This window comes from Cololabis saira, chromosome 19, assembly GCF_033807715.1.
Source record: "Cololabis saira isolate AMF1-May2022 chromosome 19, fColSai1.1, whole genome shotgun sequence".
NCBI classification, from domain to species: domain Eukaryota; kingdom Metazoa; phylum Chordata; class Actinopteri; order Beloniformes; family Belonidae; genus Cololabis; species Cololabis saira.
Genome location: NC_084605.1, coordinates 8,344,752 through 8,368,888, shown reverse-complemented (window position 1 = coordinate 8,368,888; position 24,137 = coordinate 8,344,752). Strand labels below are relative to the sequence as shown.

Here is a 24,137-nt window from a genome sequence, read left to right as displayed (position 1 = left end):
TCAATATCATTAATATTACAGTAAGGACAAATCCTCTCTTCTTCTGGGACCCCTCGATAACGTCCTGTCTCAAGGTGCAGAGGCAAGATTCCACAACGGATTTGGGCACACAATGATCGTTGTCTTTTAGAGAGGGAGGCACAAACATACTTTTCACCACTATAACAACTTTTTATCAAACAAAATATTCTTAATTTTGGTTTATACAGTATGTCCTGTGACCATTTGATCTGATAAGCATTAAACAAGGCTTCCTTAGCCCAAAAGACATTCACAACGCTCCCATTCTGAAATGCATGCAATGCACCAATCCTCATAAATATACCCTCTACTTCACTTGCCCATGCACCTTTTATTGTAACATCCCATTTTAATATTTTCTTAGCAATTCTATTCTCTGGCATCTTCACTATTCTGTTCCATAAAGCTAACATAGCACCTTTCCAACGTACCTCACATGGCTCCCATCCCATATCTCCCATTATAGCTAGTATGGGCGCGAATTTATGAACCCCTAAAAAATATCGGATTGCCCTATTCTGTACCCTTTGTCCTTTCATGTTTTCCTTTAAGCCCCATACTCCTGCCATATAATCAATAACAGGACAGACGCACGCCTGAAATAATTTGGAATAGGAAGCATATCCCAAATCGCCCAGCTTTTTAGTCTTTCCTATTACACCACCAAGTGCCCTACTTGCAGATTCAGCTAACAGAGATGTACCATATTCAAAATTTAGATGTTCATCCAAAATAAAACCTAAGTATTTGTAGTTTCCTACATACTCTAACTTTTGTTCCCCAAAATAAAACTGTATGTCACTCCTTTTAGTCCCAATCTGTCTAAAATGCATAATCTGAGTTTTGCTTTGATTAACTGTAAGTCTCCACTTTCTACACCACTTCTCTGCGCATACCAACATTTTCTGCAGATCCTTTTCGTTTTCAGCTACCAAAATTATATCGTCCGCATAAAGCAAAATATCTAATTTGTTACCATCATAGTTAAGACCCAGTCCTAGGTGTTTTATTTCCTTAACTAAATTGTTAATAAAAATGGCAAAAATGGCAAAAGTAGGAGAAAGACAATCCCCCTGCTTGACACCAGAAGGCGTAGGGAACCACCCTGAACAATATTCGTTAACTCTAACACAAGCCTGGGGATCTTTGTACAGTGACTGTATGGCCCAATAGAATTTCCCACCTATCCCTTCCTCAAGAAGACGATAGGCTAGTAGATCTCTGTTAACAAAATCAAAAGCTTTTTGAAAATCAATATAACAGGCAAATGATGATTTGTTTTGCATTATTCTATTTCTGACTAAAGTAGTGATTGAAAATACATGATCAACACAGGCTCTAGCCTTTCTGAAGCCATTCTGCTCTTCTGCTAAACAACTATTCTCTTCCAGATAAGTCATGAGCCTTATATTAAGAATAGATGTATAAAGTTTGTATGCTGTGCTCAATAAACTGATACCACGATAGTTTAAAGGTATTCTAGGATCATCTTTTAAAGATTTCGGTATTGGGCTAACAATAGATTTGTACCATACTGACGGAATAATCCCATTTTCAAAACAAAAATTAAATAAAACATAAAGAAGATCTATGAACATAGAACATTTCAATATTTCATTTGTCAGTTCGTCAAACCCTGATGCTTTTCCATCTTTCAAAGTAGTGATAACTTTCTTCACCTCCTCTAAATGAATATCTTCATTCAAAACATTATCCTGCTCAAAAGTAGAGCGAGATGATTTATTTTCTAATTCGTATTTAAAACAACAAATTTCCTTAAAGAAGACTGAATCAAAATAATCCCCCTCTTGGTTACCTGAAAATAAGTGTGTAAAACACTTTTCCCATTCTTTTAATACCTGTGGGATATCCGAGATTAATTGGCCCTTATTGTCATACACCTCCAATGGTATTTTACTTCGTCTTCTAGGCCCAAGTTTATTAATCTGGTCCCAAAAACGTTGGGGATTGGTGGTGTGCATTTCTTCTAATTGTAAAATGTATCCCTTGTTGTACTGCTTTTTAAAGTAACGTAACCTTTTATCAAACTGATTTTGACTCATCTTAAAATTGACTCTAAGCTGTTCTTTTTGGTCTTTGTCACCTTTATATTTCAGGTAAATATGTTCTGTTCTATGCATTGTCCATGCATTGTATGTATGTAAGTGTGTATGTATATATATATATATATATATATATATACATATATATATATATATACACATTAATGTACTGATTTTTTTTTAAACTTTTTTTGTTAATGTGACGTTGACTTGCCAGGGGACTACAGATGAACATGAGCTCTTTTACTAACTCCGGCACATTTACATTTCAAAAGTGAATGAGTGAGTGAGTGATTGATATGCACTGTCCCTTACAATTAAATGAAATAAATCAAATGAATGATTACTTTTCAAGACTTGCAGGGCACAGGTTTGTACTGCTGTTAAACCTGACAGACCCCAGGAATATGGACCTCGCTGTCTGGACCGCAGTGATGCGGGAAGATGAGGACTCAGAGAAACAGGTCAGTGCTCATTACTGCTGATGTCCTGCAGTCGCTGCAGTTTGAACTAAATCTCTCTGCCTGTCAGGTTTACTTCAATCAAACACACACACACACACACACACACACACACACACACACACACACACACACACACACACACACACACACACACACACACACACACACACACACCATAACAAACTCTATATGAACCACATTCAGAGACTGTCGTGTATTTAGTAGTAATGTCTCGTTTTTCGGACAGAAACCTGGATTACTTCCATGTTTCCTCTTTCAGCAGAACCTTTAATCCTCAGTTGTTAATAGTTGAGTGAGAAGACTGAAGCTTTAGAACAGAAACCAGTCTGGACTGACAGCGTTTTGTCGACACGGCAGAGCCAGACGACGTTCCTGACGGTCCGGGAAGAGCAGAAGCATCTGTATCTGAATTCATGGGCTAATGTGACACTTGTGTTTTTATCTGTCAAATCCGTCACACTAACATCTACTTTGAAGGAAAACTTCAACGAAACAGGAGAACAAACGGTGTTCCTCTAAAGACAGATTTAGGCTTCTAGGCAGCAGCAATGCATGTAGCTTCCATTAAGCACAAACATAGTCGTTAGTGTTTATATTTAAGCTTGAGTTATGGTTCTGCGTCAAAACGACGCCGTGGTCTGCGTCGATGCAGACCACACGCCGTCACTGACGTGCACCTCCCGAAAATTGTAACTACGCGTCGAGGCGACGCAGACCACACGCAGACGGAGAGGGCTGTGATTGGTTCGTTTGAAAGCGAAGCATTTCCGGTTTCCGGTATGAAGCAGTCGTGAACTTTCAGCGCTCTTTTCTTCGTGTATGTGTGATTTTTTTTGTTTTGTTTTTTTGCACAATAGTTGTCCTTATCTCTTTGATTCACTGTGACCGGAAAAAGTCGGATAAACCATTCAGGAAAAGATCGCTAACTAGCAGTCGCGGGGGGTACTGCACCGCGACGAAATGGAGTGACGGAGAAGTCCGAAGGGTTCACAACGGCGTCACGGCGACGACGTGTGCTCTGCGTTGGTTTGACACAGAACCATAATTCAGGCTTTATCTGTTGTTGTTTGTGTTGCTCTTCAGTTCCTCTACTGGGAACCACTAGGGACTAAAAGGTCATATCTCAGCTGCTCTTAGACCTAGATTGTTGTATATTGTCACTTTCTCTACTTTCTTAATTCTGAGATAAATTTCTCACATGTTGAAGGTCAAATTAGACCCTCCAGGAATCCGCGATTCCGTGATCGCGGAATTTTTCGCGGATTTCACGGCTGTCCGTGGATTTACAGACCTTCCATGGATTTCAATGTCTGGTGCAGAAAAATCACTTTTACTGGGGTTAATATTGCATATGTCCGCGCTGAATATGCGAATTATGCGGGGCTCGCTTGATTTCACCGCATCATCGCCGCACATTTTCTCATAAAGTTTGGAAAAAGGGGGAAGTGTTGTGAGTGACATGTCGGGACGCCCGGTCGCGACATGCGGGACCCGCCCGGGGACCTCCGCACCCCTCGCAGAAACCGCCACCCCCCAAACAGCAGCTCTCACCCGCGGGGGTGAGAGGAAAAAGAGAGTCCCCCCGCTTGCGCGGTGGGCGCGGCTGCCGGTGGACTCAGGATCCGCGCTGACCGCGTACCACTGCGCCTGCGAGGGCCGGCGGAGGCGGACGCACGTTCCCATCCACTTGGGGGATAGTGGCGGCGGACGCGTGGGGGGGGTGACGGAGCTCTGTCTCGTCCCCCTCGTCGCGCCGGTGCGCCCGGCAATCACCCGAGCACCGAGCCGCGGGTGGAGAGGAGAGAGGCGGCCGGCCCCCGGGCCGGTCGCATCTCTCCTCTCCACCCGCGCTCTCCTTTTTTTTCTCTTACGACCTCAGATCAGACGACCCGCTGAATTTATATAGGGAAGAGCTCAGCGCCGAATCCGCAACTTCCTGCATATTTCGCATATTTTGCAACTTTCCGCATATTCCGCAATTTCACCGCATAAAAGCACATAAAAAACCTGCACATTTAATCGCATAATCAATTATTTTAGCCCGCAAAATCAAGGATTTTAGCCCGCGGAATCAAGGATTTTTGGCCGCGTTTTTCTGGAGGGTCTATCAAATGTTATTTTCAAGGTAGATATCTCTAGAATTAAGTCACATACAAAATATTGTATAGGGCTCTAGACCTCTATTTTCACCCCCAAGGAATGTAATTTTCTGTTTAATGGACAGGTCACTATTGCTGTAGTATCAGTAATCTAATTGGGTGAGCATTATGGCCATACAACAATCTATGGCAAATCATCATCATCAATCATGGCCAACAATCTAGGACTAAGAGAAGCTGAGATATGACCTTTGGTCTATTCGGCGGGAACCATTTTGAATTTTCTGCAAACCGGCCACTAGTGGGACATCCCAATTTGTTTGCGGTGGTTTTTGAAAACCTTATGTCCATACCTAACACCATGCCAAATATCAAAAACTTGTCACCAAGTGCACGATTTTCATGAATTCCCTCCCAGCTATAGGGTCTGGATCCACCCTCCGTTCCTCTACTGGGAACCACCAGGGTCTGGATCCAACTTTTATTTCAGGGTTGAATTGAACCCCAATAATATCTGATGCTGCTCCTTTGTCCTACATCGGGTCTGTGAATTAAAAAAACATGTTGTAGAACAAAGTGAAGGTTAAAGTTCAATAAGGGGGAAAGAGACTTTGGTAAACCAGCAACGACACAAACACTCGTCTTCATGTGCAACACGTTTAATCACATTGACCTGCCAGCTGTTCAGGCGTAAACTGACTTCAGACTCACAGCAGGATAGAAAAATATCATCTGGGGTAGTAAAAGTCCAACAGCTGGATCCAGGTGGGAAAACAGGAACAGAGTCCTGGAGCTGATTCTGACCTTCAGTCTCACTCCGAGGAGCAGCAGGGCGATCGGTTGACGGGAACAAGTCCAGAAATGATGCAGAAGCTGTGCTCTTTGTTTCTATGATGAACCGCTAACGAAACATCATCACAGACGGGAGACACAGCAAAGAAAAATAAAACTGAACCAAAGTAGAAAAGATTCACCAGTTTTAAAATTCAAATTACTGAACATTTCATAATGCCATTTCAGTTTTCAGTCATAATGTCCAGTAGGAGAATAAAAAGGCTCATAAAATTATTCATGTGATATGAATAAATCACGTAAAACAGCAGATATGTCAGATAATCTTTTTTTTTCACTCATTTCTGAAACTCTGAAGTCACAATCTCAGTTCCGTTTCACCCCATCCTGACCTCAACCTCCTTAATCTGGATCCTGATTTAATCTGGATCTGCTTAATCTGGATAATCTGAAGTGCTTTAATCTGGTTAATCTGATCCTGTTCACCAGGATCAACTGAACCTGTTTAATCCAGATCTACTGATTAACTGTACCTGTCTGATCTGGAGGATCTGAACCTGTTAAATCTGGATCCTCTGAATTAGTCCAATCTGGAAAATCTGACCCTGCCTAATCTGGAACATGTGAACCTGTTTAATCTGGATCTACTGATTCATTTAACCCAGGAGTCGGCAACCCAAAATGTTGAAAGAGCCATATTGGACCAAAAACACAAAAAACAAATATGTCTGGAGCCGCAAAAAATGAAAAGTCTTATATAAGCCTTAGAATCAAGACAACACATGCTGCATTTATTTATATTAGCTATAATATATATAATATTTTTTTTATTATGCACTTCGAGAAAAAAGTTGAAATTTCGAGAAAAAAGTCGAAATGTCGAGAAAAAAGTCGAAATGTCAAGATTAAAGTTGAAGTACAATCTTGAAAAAAAAGTCGAAATGTCGAGAAAAAAGTCGAAATGTCGAGAAAAAAGTCGAAATGTCGAGAAAAAAGTCAAAATTTCGAGAAAAAAGTCGATATGTTGAGGAAAAAGTCGAAATGTCCAGGAAATAGTCAAAATTTCATGAAAAAAGTCTAAATATAAAGAAAAAGTCGAAATGTCGAGAAAAAAGTCAAAATTTCGAGAAAAAAGTCTAAATGTTGAGAAAAAAATCGAAATGTTGAGAAAAAAATCGAAATGTCAAGATTAAAAAGCAAAGGAAAATGGAAGAAAGAAAGAGGAAAAAAGGAAAAAAAGAAAAAAGAAATAAAGAGGTAAAAAAAGAAAAAAAAGAAGAAAGAAAGGAAAAAAAGGTCAAACATTTTTGAAAAAGCTCCAGGAGCCACTAGGGCGGCGCTAAAGAGCTGCATGCGGCTCTAGAGCCGCGGGTTGCCGACTCCTGATTTAACCTGTTTCATCTGGATCATCTGAATCTGTTTATTCTGGATCAACTGAACCTGTTTCATCGAGAGCACCTGGAACTGTTTTACCTGGATCACCTGTACCATATTAATCTGGATCAACAGATCCTGTTTAATCTGGATCATCTGATCGTGTTTAATCTGGATCAATTGAACTTGTTTAATGTGGATCTACTGATTAACTGAACCTGTATAATCTAGAGCACCTGAAACTGTTTAACCTGGATCACCTGAACCTTATTAACCTGAATCAACTGAAACTGTTTCGCCTGGAGTATCTGAACCTGTTTAATCTGGATCAACTGATGAACAGTTTTTTAGTTTGAGTGGAACGTTTGTTACGTGTGGGGACAGGATCTGTGTAGAGGAACTGAGGTCATTTTAACTTTGTATGTGTCCAAAATGTGTAGAAAAGGATGTGTTTGTACCTTAAACAGTATAAAACCCACCGGACAAACTAATGTGAAGTTTCTGGAGTGATTTTGAGGCATCTGTTTCCTCGTCCTGCAAAACTGTATATTGTAACACGGTTAATACAGTCCATCAGCTCTCGTCCGCTTGTGTGTTTGACAGCAGTTTACGTGATCGGTAGTCGAAATCGCTGGATTTATGACAAGAAGACGTCGACGAGTGGAGGGAGATTATTGTAGTGTACTTTTAGCTCATATACAAGGTTAAAATGACCTGGATGTGTCTGTCGGGGGTCTATGCATGCCGTCACGGAAGTGAAGAGTCTTGATTTAAATAGCTAACCGTTCCAACGTAGCTCGGTTGGCCCCTTTGCCAACATTGATTGCTATTACTTAATTGACGTGATTTTGCTGCCTAACAAGAAGTTGCTTGAACTCTGGTATAGTCCTTTAACCTGGATCAACTGACCCTGTTTAACCTAGATCATTCGAACTTGTTTAATCTGGATCGTTTGAGCCTGTTTAATTTAGATCATTTCAACCTCTTTAAAGGTATTCTATGCAACAAATCCCTGATTTGGGAGAGCTAGCAAGAATTTTGAAATTTTGAAAGTGGCACCTCCTCTAAACCCCGCCCCCTCCTCCCCCTCCCGTCAGCGCTCTGTCCAAAGCCACGCCCCCACAAACTTTGGGGAACGCGCATTTGCAGGAGTTCAGTTTTCCAGGACATTTTGGACAGAACATTTTCAACAAAACTACCCCATGTCTCATTCACCTGTAAGCGAGGCCAGTTTTAGGGGGGGGCAGGGGGGGGCTGTGCCCACCCAAACGTGCATCCTGCCCACCGGCGTCTCCATCCCGGCGAGAGCGGACTGCGCCGGTGCGGCTGGCGGAGCGCTGCGGGGCGCTGCACAGTGTTTCCGCTAGAAAAAATTGGCAACGGACAATGTGACCGGCAGGGTTTCAATTTACCGGACAAATGTTTGAAATTCCGGTCACATAGGCTATATGAATTTATTGAGGTTAAAAATAAATCATATGCAGTAGTACGATATCAATGCAAGTCATTTGATAGTATTTTTATTTAAAAACAGGGTATTTAAAATAAAATAAGTCCCGTCAATTGACTCGCGAGCGTAACTTCAAAAAATAAATAAATATTGCAGAAGCTTGCGCATAACCTACGTCAGTGCGACGCGGAACCATTAATCAACGCACACGTGGATGTCGGCGCCGCAGCTCCGCTTCCTCCCGGCTCCCGGCACCGAGGCTCGGCGTGTCCCTCCGCGGTACTCCCGGGGACTCTAGTCCCGCAGCACCAGTCAGTATTTTCACCGGACATTTTGACCGGAGAGATTATAAAATACCGGACTTCGACATATTTCGGCAATTACCGGACAACGGAAACCCTGGTGCTGCAGGCTCTAGAGCCATGGCTACGCCGTAGGCTACGGCGTACCCTACGGCGTAGCGTAGCTGTGGCAACAGAGCCTGCACGGCACTGCAGCGCTCCGCCAGCCGCACCGGCGCTCTCCGCTCTCGCCGGGATGGAGACGCCTACATCCCCACGGACCCCCATACTGCTTCCGAGCCGGAGCTGCTGCGGCTCTTCACGTGTCCCCGCGGGCTGCTGCTGCTGGGCAGAGAGTCCTGTAGCAGCAGCCCGGACTAACGGCTCTGCTCCCCGCTCACCCACACAGCGGGGACCGAGCTGCTCTGGAAATAACTACATAATAACTACATACTGGGGTCCATGGCAGAGGGGAGGGAGGGGGGTTACACTGGGACACTGTGAGCCCAGGAGGACCCGTGGGAAGTGGACACGGGGGGGCTGGAAGCGAGTGCGCGCATGGGACAGGGGGGGGGGGGGTCGTGGTTTAAAATGAAGGCATCTGATTGGTTCTTTCCCTTCCTGCCAAGCCTCTGGTCCTGGACCAATCCGTTTCATTCGGACCGAATGGGCGGGGCTTAGAGGTGCCTCTTTCAAATCTTGCTAGCTTTCCAAAATCAGGGATTTGTTGCATAGAATACCTTTAATCCGGATCAACTGAACCCATTTAACCTGGATCAACTGATCCTGTTTAATCTGGATCGTCTGAGCCTGTATAATTTAGTTCATGTCATCTTGTTTAACTTGGATCATCTGATCCTGTTTATTCTGGATCAACTGAACCTGTTTAACCTGGGTCGGTGGTCGGTGGACTGCTGCGGTTGCATCTGCATCTCTGGTTTCTGCTGAGTTCTCGGTCATCTCAAACACTGTTTCCTCGATCATTTCATTCTGTGATTTTTAGCACCTCAACCTGCCATTGGACCTCCTGTTCTTCTCCAGATGTTTTGTCCATCGGTGTTTGGTCCTGAGGTGAACCCGACAGGTCACACACTCCAACGTGAAGAAAAACCACAACGTCCAACTGCTCGGCTCTCTCCAGCCAATCGTGGGGTGCGGAATATTTCAGTTTTTCTGAGTATCAGCAGCTCCTTCTGTTCATAAAACCTCTTGTACTGACAGAATTCACCAACTTAACACTTCAGTCAACCAAACAAGTTCATTGAGAGAAATGATGTTAAAAATCCACCAGCTTGAATGTGTAGTCCACTAGCTTAAGCTGGTCCAGCACCGGTTTTGGTCCAGAAAGGTCTTAATGAGTCAAAAGTCTCAGCCAGAACTTCCTGCGATTGGGAGCCTCCCTCGTCTGAGGACAGTTATTCTTTGTTGCCATGGATACTGTCCTTGACCTTTGGCACCGCGGTGACTGAGTCACCTGAGGGCTCTTCTCTGATTGGCAGCTGACAGCAGTGAAGCCTGAGCTTCAGCTGGTGTTCCTGGTTCCAAACCCCGGGAGTCCTCGTCCTCCTCCTGACAACGACGTGGTCCGGACCAGATGGAGGTCGCCCCGCCCAGAGTTCGGCTGCTGGACTCTGGAGGCCTGCACACGCTGAAACAACAATAGTGAGGGAAATTAAGTCAGGTTTTTAGGAGAATCGTTCACTTTGTGAGACAAGCACCAAATTTTGCATGAACATTGCCTAGCACCTACTTAGGCTATGCAGAAAAGCCCGTTAGCCACCTGAAAATCCAAGATGGCGGCCGTTTTTCAAGATGGCTGTCTTATGAAAGCTAAAACAAGGTTGTCAGTAGGGTTGCCACCCGTCCCGTAAAATACGGAATTGTCCTTTATTTGAGAAAAAAATGTTGCGTCCCGTATTGAACTAATATGGGACGCGATTTGTCCCGTATTTTCATTAATTTTTACAACATATTCTAGTTGAATTATTGAAATAAATTAACTTTTACACCATATTCTAGTTGAATTATTGAAATAAATTAACTTTTACACCATATTCTAGTTGAATTATTGAAATAAATTAACTTTTACACCATATTCTAGTTGAATTATTGAAATAAATTAACTTTTACACCATATTCTAGTTGAATTATTGAAATAAATTAACTTTTACACCATATTCTAGTTGAATTATTGAAATAAGTTAACTTTTACACCATATTCTAGTTGAATTATTGAAATAAATTAACTTTTACACCATATTCTAGTTGAATTATTGAAATAAATTAACTTTTACACCATATTCTAGTTGAATTATTGAAATAAATTAACTTTTACACCATATTCTAGTTGAATTATTGAAATAAATTAACTTTTACACCATATTCTAGTTGAATTATTGAAATAAATTAACTTTTACACCATATTCTTCACCTGTATGTATATTATACATCTGGGCTGATGTGGACATACGTAGCATAGGCAGCTATTTCAGTTGCTATATGGTTGTCTGCCTCTACAGTCATGAAAGTTCAATGCTATTAAAGCATTTTAAACTTTAAATCAAAGCATTTTGTTTTTCATATAAAATAAACACATTTTTATTCAGTTTAGAAGTTTTAGGGCTTTTTTTTTGGCCCCTGCGCTGCTGAAATCAGGGCGTATTTCTATTTCTGAAAGGTGGCAACCCTAGTTGTCAGTGTAGAACTTGAATTGCATGAACATATTTTAATGATCTCTTTATCATGCGTTTTGGCAAAACAAATTCTATGATGTCAATACAAATTAAATATGGCTTCCAGTTTTCAAGATGGTGGGCCAATTTTGACTAATATTATCTGTTTTCTGTTGCAATTTGATCAGAAATGAAGTTTCTAAATTTTAACCGGATTAAAATCTAAAAAAAAAAACATTTATAAAAAATAATGATCGCCGATCTACAAGCTCATACTGCGATGTGACACGTTGTGAGGTCAAAAAACACATAAAAACGGCTTTTGTGGCAGCCATTTTGGAAAACGGCAGCCATATTGTTTTTTTTGCGTGGCTAACAGGCTTTTTTGAAAAAGTAGACCTAGAACATACTTTGTGCAAAATTTGGTGCTTGTCTCACAAAGTGAACGATCGTTTCACTAATGTGCCTGGCAATAAGGACAGGTGAGCAACAATCCCACCTGGAGGAACTCTAGACACGTGTGATGCTTCACATACCTGCATCTGTTACGACCAGAGGATGAAGGCCAAAGAGAAGAATAGAAACAGAAATAGAAACTGGAACAAAAGAGAACCAGGTTAGTTAAAAGGGCATTTTTATCCTAAAGCTATTCATGTGGGGTAGAAAAGCAGATTCCTCTGGTTCTGTCTGGTGTTTACCTTCTCCTCCAGCTCTTTGATCTGGCGTTTCTGTGCTTCTATACATTCCTCCAAATCCTTGTTCCTCTGTGAAACACACATATGATCCAAGTTTGATTCAGGTTCTTGTTAAGGTTTTTATTGGGCTTAGTCAGTACTCGAGTTGTAAAAAAAAAAATCAGGGGGGATGGTGGATTTTATCATATGGGGACAGATAATTTGTGCTGATTACAAATAATATAATATATTACAAATAACAGCACTGACCAAAACACCTGCAGAAATACTGCAGGAATGACATAGCAGCAGTTAAATGCAGCCTTCTGTAAGCTTTAAATATCCACTGGGCTTACATCAAATACATCCAAACACAAAAAACTGAACTTATCAATATGACTCTGTCCTTCACAAAAGTAAAATGGATCACTGCAAAAACTCTTAACAAGAATATTTGTTGTATTTCTAGTTAAAATGTCCCATTTTAGTAAAAAAATCTCATTACACTTAAAACAAGACTCATCACTGGAAAAAAAAACAATTTTCACCTGTTTCAAGTAGCTTTTCACTTAAAATAAGTAGAAAAATCTGCTAGTGGAACAAGATTTTTTTTGCTTGTAATAAGAAGATAAACCTTGTCCCACTGGAAGATTTGTCTACTTATTTCAAGTGAAATTTACTTGAAACAGGTGAAAATTGTGAAATAAGTTATTTTTCTGGTGTTATTTTTCTGGTGATGACTCTAAATGTTGAAATAGCAGTAAAACCACATTCATTGATGGAATGACATAAGGGATGGAAAGGGGGGATGGCAGTTTTACAGGGGGGATGATTTGGACCGTTTTTATTTCAGGGGGGGGGATGCCATCCCCCTCATCCCCGCTCAACTCCAGTACTGGGCTTAGTTCAGGTTTACGTTTAAGTTTTGTTCAGGTTTTTGTTAAGGTTTTTATCAGACTTGGTTCAGGTTTATATTTAGGTTTTTATTGGGCTTAGTTCAGGTTCAGGTTCATGTTTAAGTTTCGTTGAGGTTCATGTTTAGGTTTTTATCAGGCTTGGTTCAGGTTCATGTTTAGGTTTTTATCGGGCTTGATTCAGGTTCATGTTTAGGTTTTTATTGGGCTTGGTTCAGGTTCATGTTTAGGTTTTTATTAGGGCTTAGTTCAGATTCAGGTTCATGTTTTGTTCAGGTACATTTTTAGGTTTTTATTGGGCTTGATTCAGGTTCATGTTTAGGTTTTTATTGGGCTTGATTCAGGTTCATGTTTAGGTTTTTATTGGGTTTGGTTCAGGTACATGTTTAGGTTTTTATTGGGTTTGGTTCAGGTAATTGTTTAGGTTTTTATCGGGCTTAGTTCAGGTTCAGGTTCATGTTTAGGTTTTTATCGGGCTTAGTTCAGGTTCAGGTACATTTTTAGGTTTTTATCGGGCTTGATTCAGGTTCGAGTTTAGGTTTTTATTGGGCTTGGTTCAGGTTCATGTTTAGGTTTTTATTAGGGCTTAGTTCAGATTCAGGTTCATGTTTTGTTCAGGTTCATGTTTAGGTTTTTATCGGGCTTGATTCAGGTTCATGTTTAGGTTTTTATTGGGCTTGATTCAGGTTCATGTTTAGGTTTTTATTGGGCTTGGTTCAGGTTCATGTTTAGGTTTTTATTAGGGCTTAGTTCAGATTCAGGTTCATGTTTTGTTCAGGTACATTTTTAGGTTTTTATCGGGCTTGATTCAGGTTCATGTTTAGGTTTTTATTGGGCTTGATTCAGGTTCATGTTTAGGTTTTTATTGGGTTTGGTTCAGGTACATGTTTAGGTTTTTATTGGGTTTGGTTCAGGTAATAGTTTAGGTTTTTATCGGGCTTAGTTCAGGTTCAGGTTCATGTTTAGGTTTTTATTGGGTTTGGTTCAGGTACATGTTTAGGTTTTTATTGGGCTTGGTTCAGGTTCGAGTTTAGGTTTTTATCGGGCTTAGTTCAGGTTCAGGTTCATGTTTAGGTTTTTATTGGGTTTGGTTCAGGTAATTGTTTAGGTTTTTATCGGGCTTAGTTCAGGTTCAGGTTCATGTTTAGGTTTTTATCAGGCTTGATTCAGGTTCATGTTTAGGTTTTTATTGGGTTTGGTTCAGGTTCATGTTTAGGTTTTTATTGGGCTTGATTCAGGTTCATGTTTAGGTTTTTATTGGGCTTAGTTCAGGTTCATGTTCATGTTTCGTTCAGGTTCATGTTTAGGTTTTTATCGGGCTTGGTTAAAGCGTAAGTTCATATTTCCGATCCCTTCTTCACTTCACTTCACTTCACTGTATTAATTTGTCCCTTGAACGGCGATTAGGTTTGCAGCAGATATAAACATTCAGCACACATTCATCATACAGCCACGTTCAGACATAAAAACATACATGATGCGAGCAGAGAAAAACTACATCAGATGCACCAAGCTCACAGCCCACAGAACACAAGGAGCTCTCACCTGCTGTGTGAGCTGCAGCAGCTCCATCCTCTCTCGAAGGATCTGGGCGTCTCTTTCTCTCAGCTCATACATCACCGTTCGTTTCCATTGGTCCATGGCTCTTCTTAGCTCCTCCTTTTCCTCCTCTGTGAGGGTCTCGGAGAGCCGGCACCCCTCCACCTTTAACCCCAACATCCTGGAGTCCTCCTCCTGCTGCAGAGCTTCAAACAGCATGGCCTCCAGCTCCAGGATCCTCTGAAAACCAGACGCACATTTGAAAAAGTGAAGACATTGATTGGATCAGAAAAGCAACCCAAATGTCACTTTTACTGAATTTGTAGTTTATAATGTGAGCACCCCCTAGTGGTCTGGAGGTCTGCACCTGCGTAGTTATATGAAGAGAAACTATTTCCCGTGATCTCTGAGGATGGGGCGGAACTAGGGTCGCCACCCGTCCCGTAAAATACGGAATTGTCCTTTATTTGAGAAAAAAATGTTGCGTCCCGTATTGAACTAATACGGGACACGATTTGTACCGTATTTTCATTAGCTTTTACACCATATTCTAGTTGAATTATTGAAATAAATGAACCTTTACACCATATTCTAGTTGAATTATTGAAATAAATTAACTTTTACACCATATTCTAGTTGAATTATTGAAATAAATTAACTTTTACACCATATTCTAGTTGAATTATTGAAACAAATGAACTTTTACACCATATTCTAGTTCAATTATTGAAATAAATTTACTTTTACACCATATTCTAGTTGAATTATTGAAATAAATTAACTTTTACACCATATTCTAGTTGAATTATTGAAACAAATGAACTTTTACACCATATTCTAGTTGAATTATTGAAATAAATTAACTTTTACACCATATTCTAGTTGAATTATTGAAATAAATTAACTTTTACACCATATAGACTAGACGGGATGTACCAAAAAGTGAATGTAAGGAGCATTTATGGGTACAAGTCGGGAACCGGCCTACTTTACATATTTCAAGGGTGCTGAATCCAAAAAAAACGGTACCCGAGCAAAATTTTGAGTTTTTGACCTTCTAATTTGCATATCAAAATGGCCGCCAAACTGCCTGTCTTGCTCAGTCGTTGGACCATTTTCCCCAAGTTTTTTTGTAAGTAGGCATTCAAAGATGATGAATTAAGTGTCTAGATCTATAGTCTAGGGTCAGAGTAAGGATATAGTGGAGGCTCAGTGCCTTTTTATGTATATATATATGCAAAATACCAACTTTTAAGGTGAAATTAAGCATTATTTGTGTCATTTTTAAGGCCGACATAAATATTCAGTCAATATCACTCTTAAATGTTACCAGTGTGTATATGATGTGTGATGTATTCCATATTACATAATAATCAAGAAAAACACCATTGCAAGTTGTCTGAGAATTCATTTTTTTATGCAAACAAAGCATAATGCTCTTAATTCAAAAATCAAAAAATTTAAGTGAATAGGGAAAAAAAAACATGAAACTTCCCTTGAACAGTTCTACAGATCAGATCTTGTTTCTGTATATTTTCTTTCATGTTTTTAGCTGAATTGCTTTGCTTTCATCTGTCTTCTTCTGTATGTTCCATAGGTCACTTGTTTTGATAAATTGTTTTTATACCTTTCTAGTTTGCTTGTGTGCCATTTGTCTTTGGAATTTCATTTTGATTAGTATTTCTTTCTGCAGTCCTTTTCCAAGTTCTTTGGTTACCCATTGCCTTGGTATGCTTGAGGACTACACCTCCACATTTAAACAAGGACATTGGTCATCACTCTGACATGTACACATTGCAGTGCATAACAGCCCTGATTTTCGGCATTTGGCTATAGGTGGCTGTAGGTGGTTGTAGGTGGTTGTAGGTGGCTATAGGTGGCTGCAGGTGGCTATAGGTGGCTGCAGGTGGCTGTAGGTGGCTGCAGGTGGCTATAGGTGACTATAGGTGGCTGCAGGTGACTGTAGGTGGCTATAGGTGGCTGCAGGTGGCTATAGGTGGCTGCAGGTGGCTGGAGGTGGCTGTAGGTGGATGTAGGTGGCTGCAGGTGACTATAGGTGGCTGCAGGTGGCTATAGGTGACTATAGGTGGCTGCAGGTGACTGTAGGTGGCTGCAGGTGGCTATAGGTGGCTGCAGGTGGCTATAGGTGGCTGAAGGTGGCTATAGGTGGTTGCCGGTGGCTATAGGTGACTATAGGTGGCTGCAGGTGGCTATAGGTGAATATAGGTGGCTGCAGGTGGCTATAGGTGACTATAGGTGGCTGCAGGTGGCTATAGGTGACTATAGGTGGCTGCAGGTGGCTGTAGGTGGCTGTAGGTGGCTATAAGTGGCTGCAGGTTGCTGTAGGTGGCTGCAGGTGGCTATAGGTGGTTGCAGGGGGCTATAGGTGGCTGCAGGTTGCTGCAGGTTGCTGTAGGTGGCTGTAGGTGGATGAAGGTGGCTATAGGTGGTTGCAGGGGGCTATAGGTGGCTGCAGGTTGCTGCAGGTTGCTGTAGGTGGCTGTAGGTGGATGAAGGTGGCTATAGGTGGTTGCAGGGGGCTATAGGTGGCTGCAGGTTGCTGCAGGTTGCTGTAGGTGGCTGTAGGTGGATGAAGGTGGCTATAGGTGGTTGCAGGGGGCTATAGGTGGCTGTAGGTGGCTATAGGTGGCTACAGGTGGCTATAGGTGGCTATAAATGGCTGCAGGCGGCTATGGGTGGCTGCAGGTGGCTATAGGTGGTTGCAGGGGGCTATAGGTGGCTGCAGGTTGCTATAAGTGGCTATAAATGGCTGCAGGCGGCTATAAGTGGCTATAGTTGGCTGCAGGCGGCTATAGGTGGTTGCAGGTGGCTATAGGTGGCTATGGGTGGCTGCAGGTGACTATAGGTGGCTGCAGGTGATTATAGGTGGCTGCAGGTGGCTATAGGTGGCTGCAGGTGATTATAGGTGGCTGCAGGTGGCTATAGGTGGCTGCAGGTGGCTATAGGTGGCTGCAGGTGGCTATAGGTGGCTGCAGGTGGCTATAGGTGGCTGCAGGTGGCTGCAGGTGGCTGCAGGTGGCTGCAGGTGACTATATGTGACTATGGGTGGCTGCAGGTGGTTATAGGTGGCCAAAGCGTGTGAAACTGTTACGATCCTCTTTGCTGTTAATTCACCTCAGGCAAAGGGTCCTCAGTGATGGGACTGACCATGCTATGTACTGATCTAAATATTCAACTTTGTACGTTTCATGGTGGTCTCTTTTTGATTATTTTTCCCTATTTACATGGGTTTTTAGAGAATTTAGAGAACAAATGCTTAATTTGAAAAAAAAAACGAAAAAAACATGAAATCTCAGACAACTTGCAATGGATTTTTTTCTTTGTTATCATATAATATGGTGTACATCATATGTCATATCAACAGGGAAAATTTCAGAGTAACTTTTATTTAATATTTATGTCGGCCTTAAAAAATGACACAAATAATGCTTAATTTCACCTTAAAAGTTGGTATTTTGCATATATATATACATAAAAAAGGCACTGAGCCTCCACTATATCCTTGTTTGACCCTTGACTATCGATCTAGAAACTTAATTTCCTCATCTTGATTGCCTACTTACAAAAAAAAATAGGAGGAAATGGTCCAATAACTGTGCAAGATGGGCAATTTGGCGGCCATTTTAATATGCAAATTAGAAGGTCAAAAACTCAAAATTTCACTCGGGTACCGGTTTTTTTGGACTCAGCACCCTTGAAATATGTAAGGTAGGCCGGTTCCCGGCTTGTACCCATAAATGCTCCTTACTTCTTATAAAAGGCCTTTTTTCTGAAATCCGTCTAGACTAATATTCTAGTTGAATTATTGAAATAAATTAACTTTTACACCATATTCTAGTTGAATTATTGAAACAAATGAACTTTTACACCATATTCTAGTTGAATTATTGAAATAAATTAACTTTTACACCATATTCTAGTTGAATTATTGAAATAAATTAACTTTTACACCATATTCTAGTTGAATTATTGAAATAAATTAACTTTTACACCATATTCTAGTTGAATTATTGAAATAAATTAACTTTTACACCATATTCTAGTTGAATTATTGAAACAAATGAACTTTTACACCATATTCTAGTTGAATTATTGAAATAAATTAACTTTTACACCATATTCTAGTTGAATTATTGAAATAAATTAACTTTTACACCATATTCTAGTTGAATTATTGAAATAAATTAACTTTTACACCATATTCTAGTTGAATTATTGAAATAAATTAACTTTTACACCATATTCTAGTTGAATTATTGAAATAAATTAACTTTTACACCATATTCTAGTTGAATTATTGAAACAAATGAACTTTTACACCATATTCTAGTTCAATTATTGAAATAAATTAACTTTTACACCATATTCTAGTTGAATTATTGAAATAAATTAACTTTTACACCATATTCTAGTTGAATTATTGAAATAAATTAACTTTTACACCATATTCTAGTTGAATTATTGAAATAAATTAACTTTTACACCATATTCTAGTTGAATTATTGAAACAAATGAACTTTTACACCATATTCTAGTTGAATTATTGAAATAAATTAACTTTTACACTATATTCTAGTTGAATTATTGAAATAAATTAACTTTTACACCATATTCTAGTTGAATTATTGAAATAAATTAACTTTTACACCATATTCTTCACCTGTAGCTAAATTACATCTGGGCTGATGTGGACATACGTAGCTAGGAGGATATTTCAGTTGCTAGTATGGTTGTCTATCTGTACAGTCATGAAAGTTCAATGCTATTAAAGCACTTTAAACTTTAAATCAAAGCATTTAGTTTTTTCATATAAAATAAACACATTTTTATTCAGTTTAGAAGTTTTGGGGCTTTTTTTTTGGCTCCTGCGCTGCTGAAATCAGGGCGTCCCTTATTTCTATTTCTGAAAGGTGGCAACCCTAGGCGGAACCTGTTCTGCTCAGACTCACCTTGTGGGCCTGATCCATGGACTGCTTCCTGTAGTCCAGCTCTTCATCCAGGTAGCCTTTCTGTTTACTGAATCGATCCTGGAAAACAAGGCACAGGACCCAAACTCCGAACTAAATTTAAACCTTTTCAGATTGCATGCTATGCTATGCAGCGCTAACTTGACGGGATGCCTGAAGTTATTCAAAAATTCTGCCCAGAAATATTGCCTGAGTCTCATTTTCATGTAACATCAATGTGCCTGAAGCATCAGATGTCCGACCACAGTCAGGAATACGGGTGGACTTCAGTTGAGCAGGTACAAGTCTATATGAGCCAGGAGGGGTCGGTACAAGCCTCTACGAGTTTATATGAGCCAGTACGAGTCGGTACAAGCCTCTACGAGTCTATATGAGCCAGCACGTGTCGGTACGAGCCTGTACGAGTCGGCACAAGCCTCTACGAGTCTATATGAGCCAGCACGAGTCAGTACGAGCCTGTACAAGTCTATATGAGCCTGTACGAGTCAGTACGAGCCTCTACGAGTTTATATGAGCCAGCAGGAGTCGGTACGAGCCTGTACGAGTTTATATGAGCCCGTACGAGTCAGTACGAGCCTCTACGAGTCTATATGAGCCCGTACGAGTCAGTACGAGCCTGTACAAGTTTATATGAGCGCGTACGAGTCAGTACGAGCCTCTACGAGTTTATATGAGCCAGCAGGAGTCGGTACAAGCCTCTACGAGTCTATATGAGCCCGTACGAGTCAGTACGAGCCTCTACAAGTTTATAGAAGCCAGCAGGAGTCGGTACAAGCCTCTACGAGTTTATATGAGCCCGTACGAGTCAGTACGGGCCTCTACGAGTTTATATGAGCCCGTACGAGTCAGTACGAGCCTGTACGAGTTTATATGAGCCCGTACGAGTCAGTACGAGCCTGTACGAGTTTATATGAGCCCGTACGAGTCAGCACAAGCCTGTATGAGCTGGAAGGAGTTGGTACGAGCTGCCATGACCTGGTACGAGACCTCCATGACTCTGTACGAGTCGGTATTAGCCGTTACCAGTCTGTATGAGCAGGAACGAGCCACTACGAGCTGGAACATGTCTGTATGAGGTGGTACGACTCTGTACTAGCTGACATGAGCTAGCTGGTATGAGCCGATGTAAATCTGTACGAGTCTGTACGAACTCATATGATCAGGAACCACTAAGCACCACTAATGTTGAGGATAAATATCACTAATCATGTTAACCATTGTTAGCATTATGGATATCAGTCCATAGTTAGCCCAGTTAGCCTAGCTATCTCCTAGCTATCTCCCTGATAGTATAGTGGTTAGGATTCAGTGCTCTCCCCTGGTTCGAATCCCGGTCAGGGAACTGTTCTTTAGCGAATTTCCCCATTGAGGGGTAAATAAAGGACAATCTAAGCTAATGGTTAACAGCTTGTTTAAACTACTAGCAATTAGCACTAGGTTTGACTAGTGGTTATTAGGTATTAGCTCGCTATCTTAGCTAATAGATGGCTAATAGCTACAGTAGTTAATAGCAAATAGCGAGCTATGTTTCTAACTAAACTAGCTAACTCACATGAGCATCATGACCTAGCATGAGCTAATCTAAGCTAAAATAACTGAGTTAAGGGGTGGTAACCGACTACCAAGCCGGGGTTGAGTAGAGTCATTTCCTATCAAAGGTATTGATCAGAAACGTGAGTGTGACATCATCAACGTTTCTCCGGATCTCTTTGTACAACAAATGGTTATTAAATGTGACAAAAATACATACCTTTGGTTTTAAAAAGTGCCTTTAACGTAAAGGGAGGTCATGTGATCAAAGATGTGGGGTGATTTTAGGCATGTTTGTGCTTTTACCTTCTCATTTTCGATGTCCAACATCTTCTGCTGCAGGGCTGACTTCGTCACCTCGATGGACTCCAGCCACTAAACGTCGGACACACGAGGAGACAAATCTGTCGGTTGCTTGTCCAGTTGGGGAAAATAAATGATCTCTTACATTTTAAAAGCCGAACTAACCAGCTGCAAGTTACTGTTACTGTTCTTTAGTTTAAGTTTTAATCAAATTAAAACGTTAAAACCCTATTCCAGTTCAGCCTTTTTAGGCACCTCTACAACCTGTCCTGAAGAGTCGTCCGTGGAAAAGTATAAAATGACTCCTCACACTTTGAATATTTGGTGCTGCCCATCGATCTGCTGAACCCCTCAGAGGTTCCCCAAACTTTGGTCCTTGATGACCATTTATCTTGTAAAATATGGCAAATAACCTTTACAACCCTGTGCTGTTGGGACCAGTCCAACCAGAACTTGTCTTACCTTTTCGGCCAGAGTGAGCACCGTCCTGGCGTGGATCACCACCACCTGCTCCTCATTGGACAGATTCTACAGAAGTATAACATGTCAAAGCATGACGATGAAAACATAAGGGACATCAAGACAATACTTCACCAGGTCCTGGTGCGAGAAGACAACAGACTGGACTTGTTTTGTTGGGTTTGGGTGAAAACCTGCACTTCTGACCTCACAACAGAACTGTTCCTTAAACAGGGACCGGACCCCATCAGCCACTGTAGGGTGCCAAACTGCAACAGGCCAACCTCTAGGTAGAAGCCAGCCATTAGGGTCCGGATCCAGACCACTGGGGTCTGGATCCAACAGCGAGTCAGTTGTTGGGGGTTTGGTTTATTTTCTTTATGTCAACTTGACAATTCTACTTTGTATTTTAGATAAACAAATCAAATTGGAGCAGTTTGTCTTAAAGGGGACCTATTATGAAAAACAAGTTTTTTCTTGTTTTAACATATATAAAGTGGTCTCCCCTCACCCTGCCAACACAGAAAAGATGATACCCCATGAAAATCTGCAAGGTCTGCTCCCTCCCACCTTACAGAGTCCCCCAGTGTCATGTGGTTTCTGTGAGCCGTTTGGATTTGTGCATTTTCTTTATGTCACCAAAATGCAAACCACGCCCTCGGTCTCCTCCGCTGCTGAAACCAGGCCCACAACCAGCTCAGCCGGCCGGAGCGCCCGCCATTGTTTAGAAGCGGTGGCTGTTTGAACAGCGAGGGAGAGTAGAAATGAGGTTTTGCATCGACATTTACCCTCATAAAAGGATCAGTTCCCACAGCACGGACCCGGCAACTGCACACGAGTCAGCGGTAAGTTCCTTTTTTTTATGTCATTTATATTTGTATGATCTTTGCATGGGCTAAGTATTTAGCTTAGCTCCAGAGCCCCGGTGCCGCATACGGACCGGACCGTCGAGGAACTCCGGGTTCGGACCTCCGAACCCGGAGTTCCGAACCCGGGGGCTCCGGGGGCCAGAGCCGGCTCTCCCCCGGAGCCGGAGCCGGGAGAGCCGGCTCCGGCTCCGGGGGGTCGGCTCCGGGCTCGGGGGAGCAGGCGGCTCAGTACCGTAATACATTTTTCTTCTGTGGTTTCAGATCTTTCAAGCACCTGGAGCTGTTCACATTCAGAAGACGCGCGGCCCTTCCTTGAGCCAGCAATAGTGCATACATTTTATTTATATATTTTAACAATAAAGTTGCCATTTGTGAAAATTCAGTGTTGTGATTTATTTACAGTTAACATGATTCATTTGTCTTGTAACATAAGAAGTGAAATGATGAGGAATTGGAGTAAATAACTGTGGTGTACCTGTTTAGAATTAAATTCAATCTTCCTGTGTGAATTAGTGTGAAGACGAGGTGACTAAAGGCTGATTTATGGTTCCGCGTTACACCAACGCAGAGCCTACGGCGTAGGGTACGCATCGATTTAACGCAGAACCGTGGACACGCTTTGCTACGCAGCAGCTGCACTTCTCCCCGTAGCGACGCTTTGTCTCCTCCCCTGCTACACGTCATTCAAGCAGCCAATCAGCGCAGAGCCTCATTATCATAGCCCCCCCCCGCCCTGAAAATGGAGCACAGAAAAAGGCTTTATTATCTGTAAAACTATAGACATGGCCCAGAGGCTGAATTTCTGATTTAGGTAGAAAAAACAAGCTTTAGATTGTTTTTAAGACATTCAAGGCCTGTTTAAAATATACATTAAATGCCATAATATGTCCCCTTTAAAATGTTTGATCAACAGCAGTTTATGATCCTCCAGCAGTGAGTCAGGATGGAGGGGACCTTTCTGATGACGACTGAACCGCCTTTTAAAACCAAGAAAACAAGTCCAGCTTTTCACATCGAACCAAGACTCAAACTTGTGAACATTCAGTTCAGTTTTTACGCGTTTACATGGAACAGCGAAAGAGACACACATGTACAAGAGAAATGCAACATACACTTACGGCGTTATCTCCCAGGATGTCCAGCTTCTTCATCAGCTCACTGATCAGGATGTCCTGATGGAAAAGACGCGTTACACAGGTGAGTTTGGGAGCTAGCAGTCCACAGCGGTAACGAGTACTGTGGCAAGTGGACAGGTGAGTTCAGGTGTGACTTACGGTGACGCCCTCCGCTTCACAGTAGATCTGCAGAGGACTCAGACCCTCTGGGATTTGGAGATATTGGAATTTAAAGACAGGCGAACGGCGCTCCCTCTCCTGTTACCATGGAAACAGACACAGTGGGTTAAGCTACTCTGATTTTACCCAAAAGACGCTGCTCTTCATCCTCTAAATGTATAGTGTATGTTTTCTTATTTTTTTTGTTTTTTCATTATTTCTTTTTTTGGTATTATATAAGTAGTGGTTGTTGAACAGACGGACAGACCATCTTCATATGAATTGTTTTATTTTTTTTTGAGAAAGGGGCTTGGTATATAAGGCTTTCTTCTTCTTGCCCCTTTTCCATC

General features: G+C 41.5%; 1 protein-coding gene across 2 annotated transcripts in view; it reads right to left on the bottom strand.

Moving 5' to 3' along the window:
* Window positions 1–8,762: 8,762 nt before the first annotated feature.
* jakmip3 (Janus kinase and microtubule interacting protein 3) overlaps window positions 8,763–24,137 on the bottom strand; it is a 36,165-nt gene continuing 20,790 nt past the window's right edge. The window contains exons 15-23 of one of the 2 annotated variants that reach the window (XM_061707589.1): window positions 23,788–23,886; window positions 23,626–23,685; window positions 21,648–21,713; window positions 21,189–21,257; window positions 19,335–19,412; window positions 14,371–14,604; window positions 11,936–12,001; window positions 11,774–11,833; window positions 8,763–10,213 (exon numbers count right to left, since the gene is read on the bottom strand). In XM_061707589.1, the coding sequence (XP_061563573.1) occupies window positions 11,783–11,833; window positions 11,936–12,001; window positions 14,371–14,604; window positions 19,335–19,412; window positions 21,189–21,257; window positions 21,648–21,713; window positions 23,626–23,685; window positions 23,788–23,886 (723 nt within the window). In that variant the 3' untranslated portion in view covers window positions 8,763–10,213; window positions 11,774–11,782. The remainder of the gene's footprint in view (window positions 10,214–11,773; window positions 11,834–11,935; window positions 12,002–14,370; window positions 14,605–19,334; window positions 19,413–21,188; window positions 21,258–21,647; window positions 21,714–23,625; window positions 23,686–23,787; window positions 23,887–24,137) is intronic. The other variant, XM_061707591.1, reaches the window with a different exon arrangement.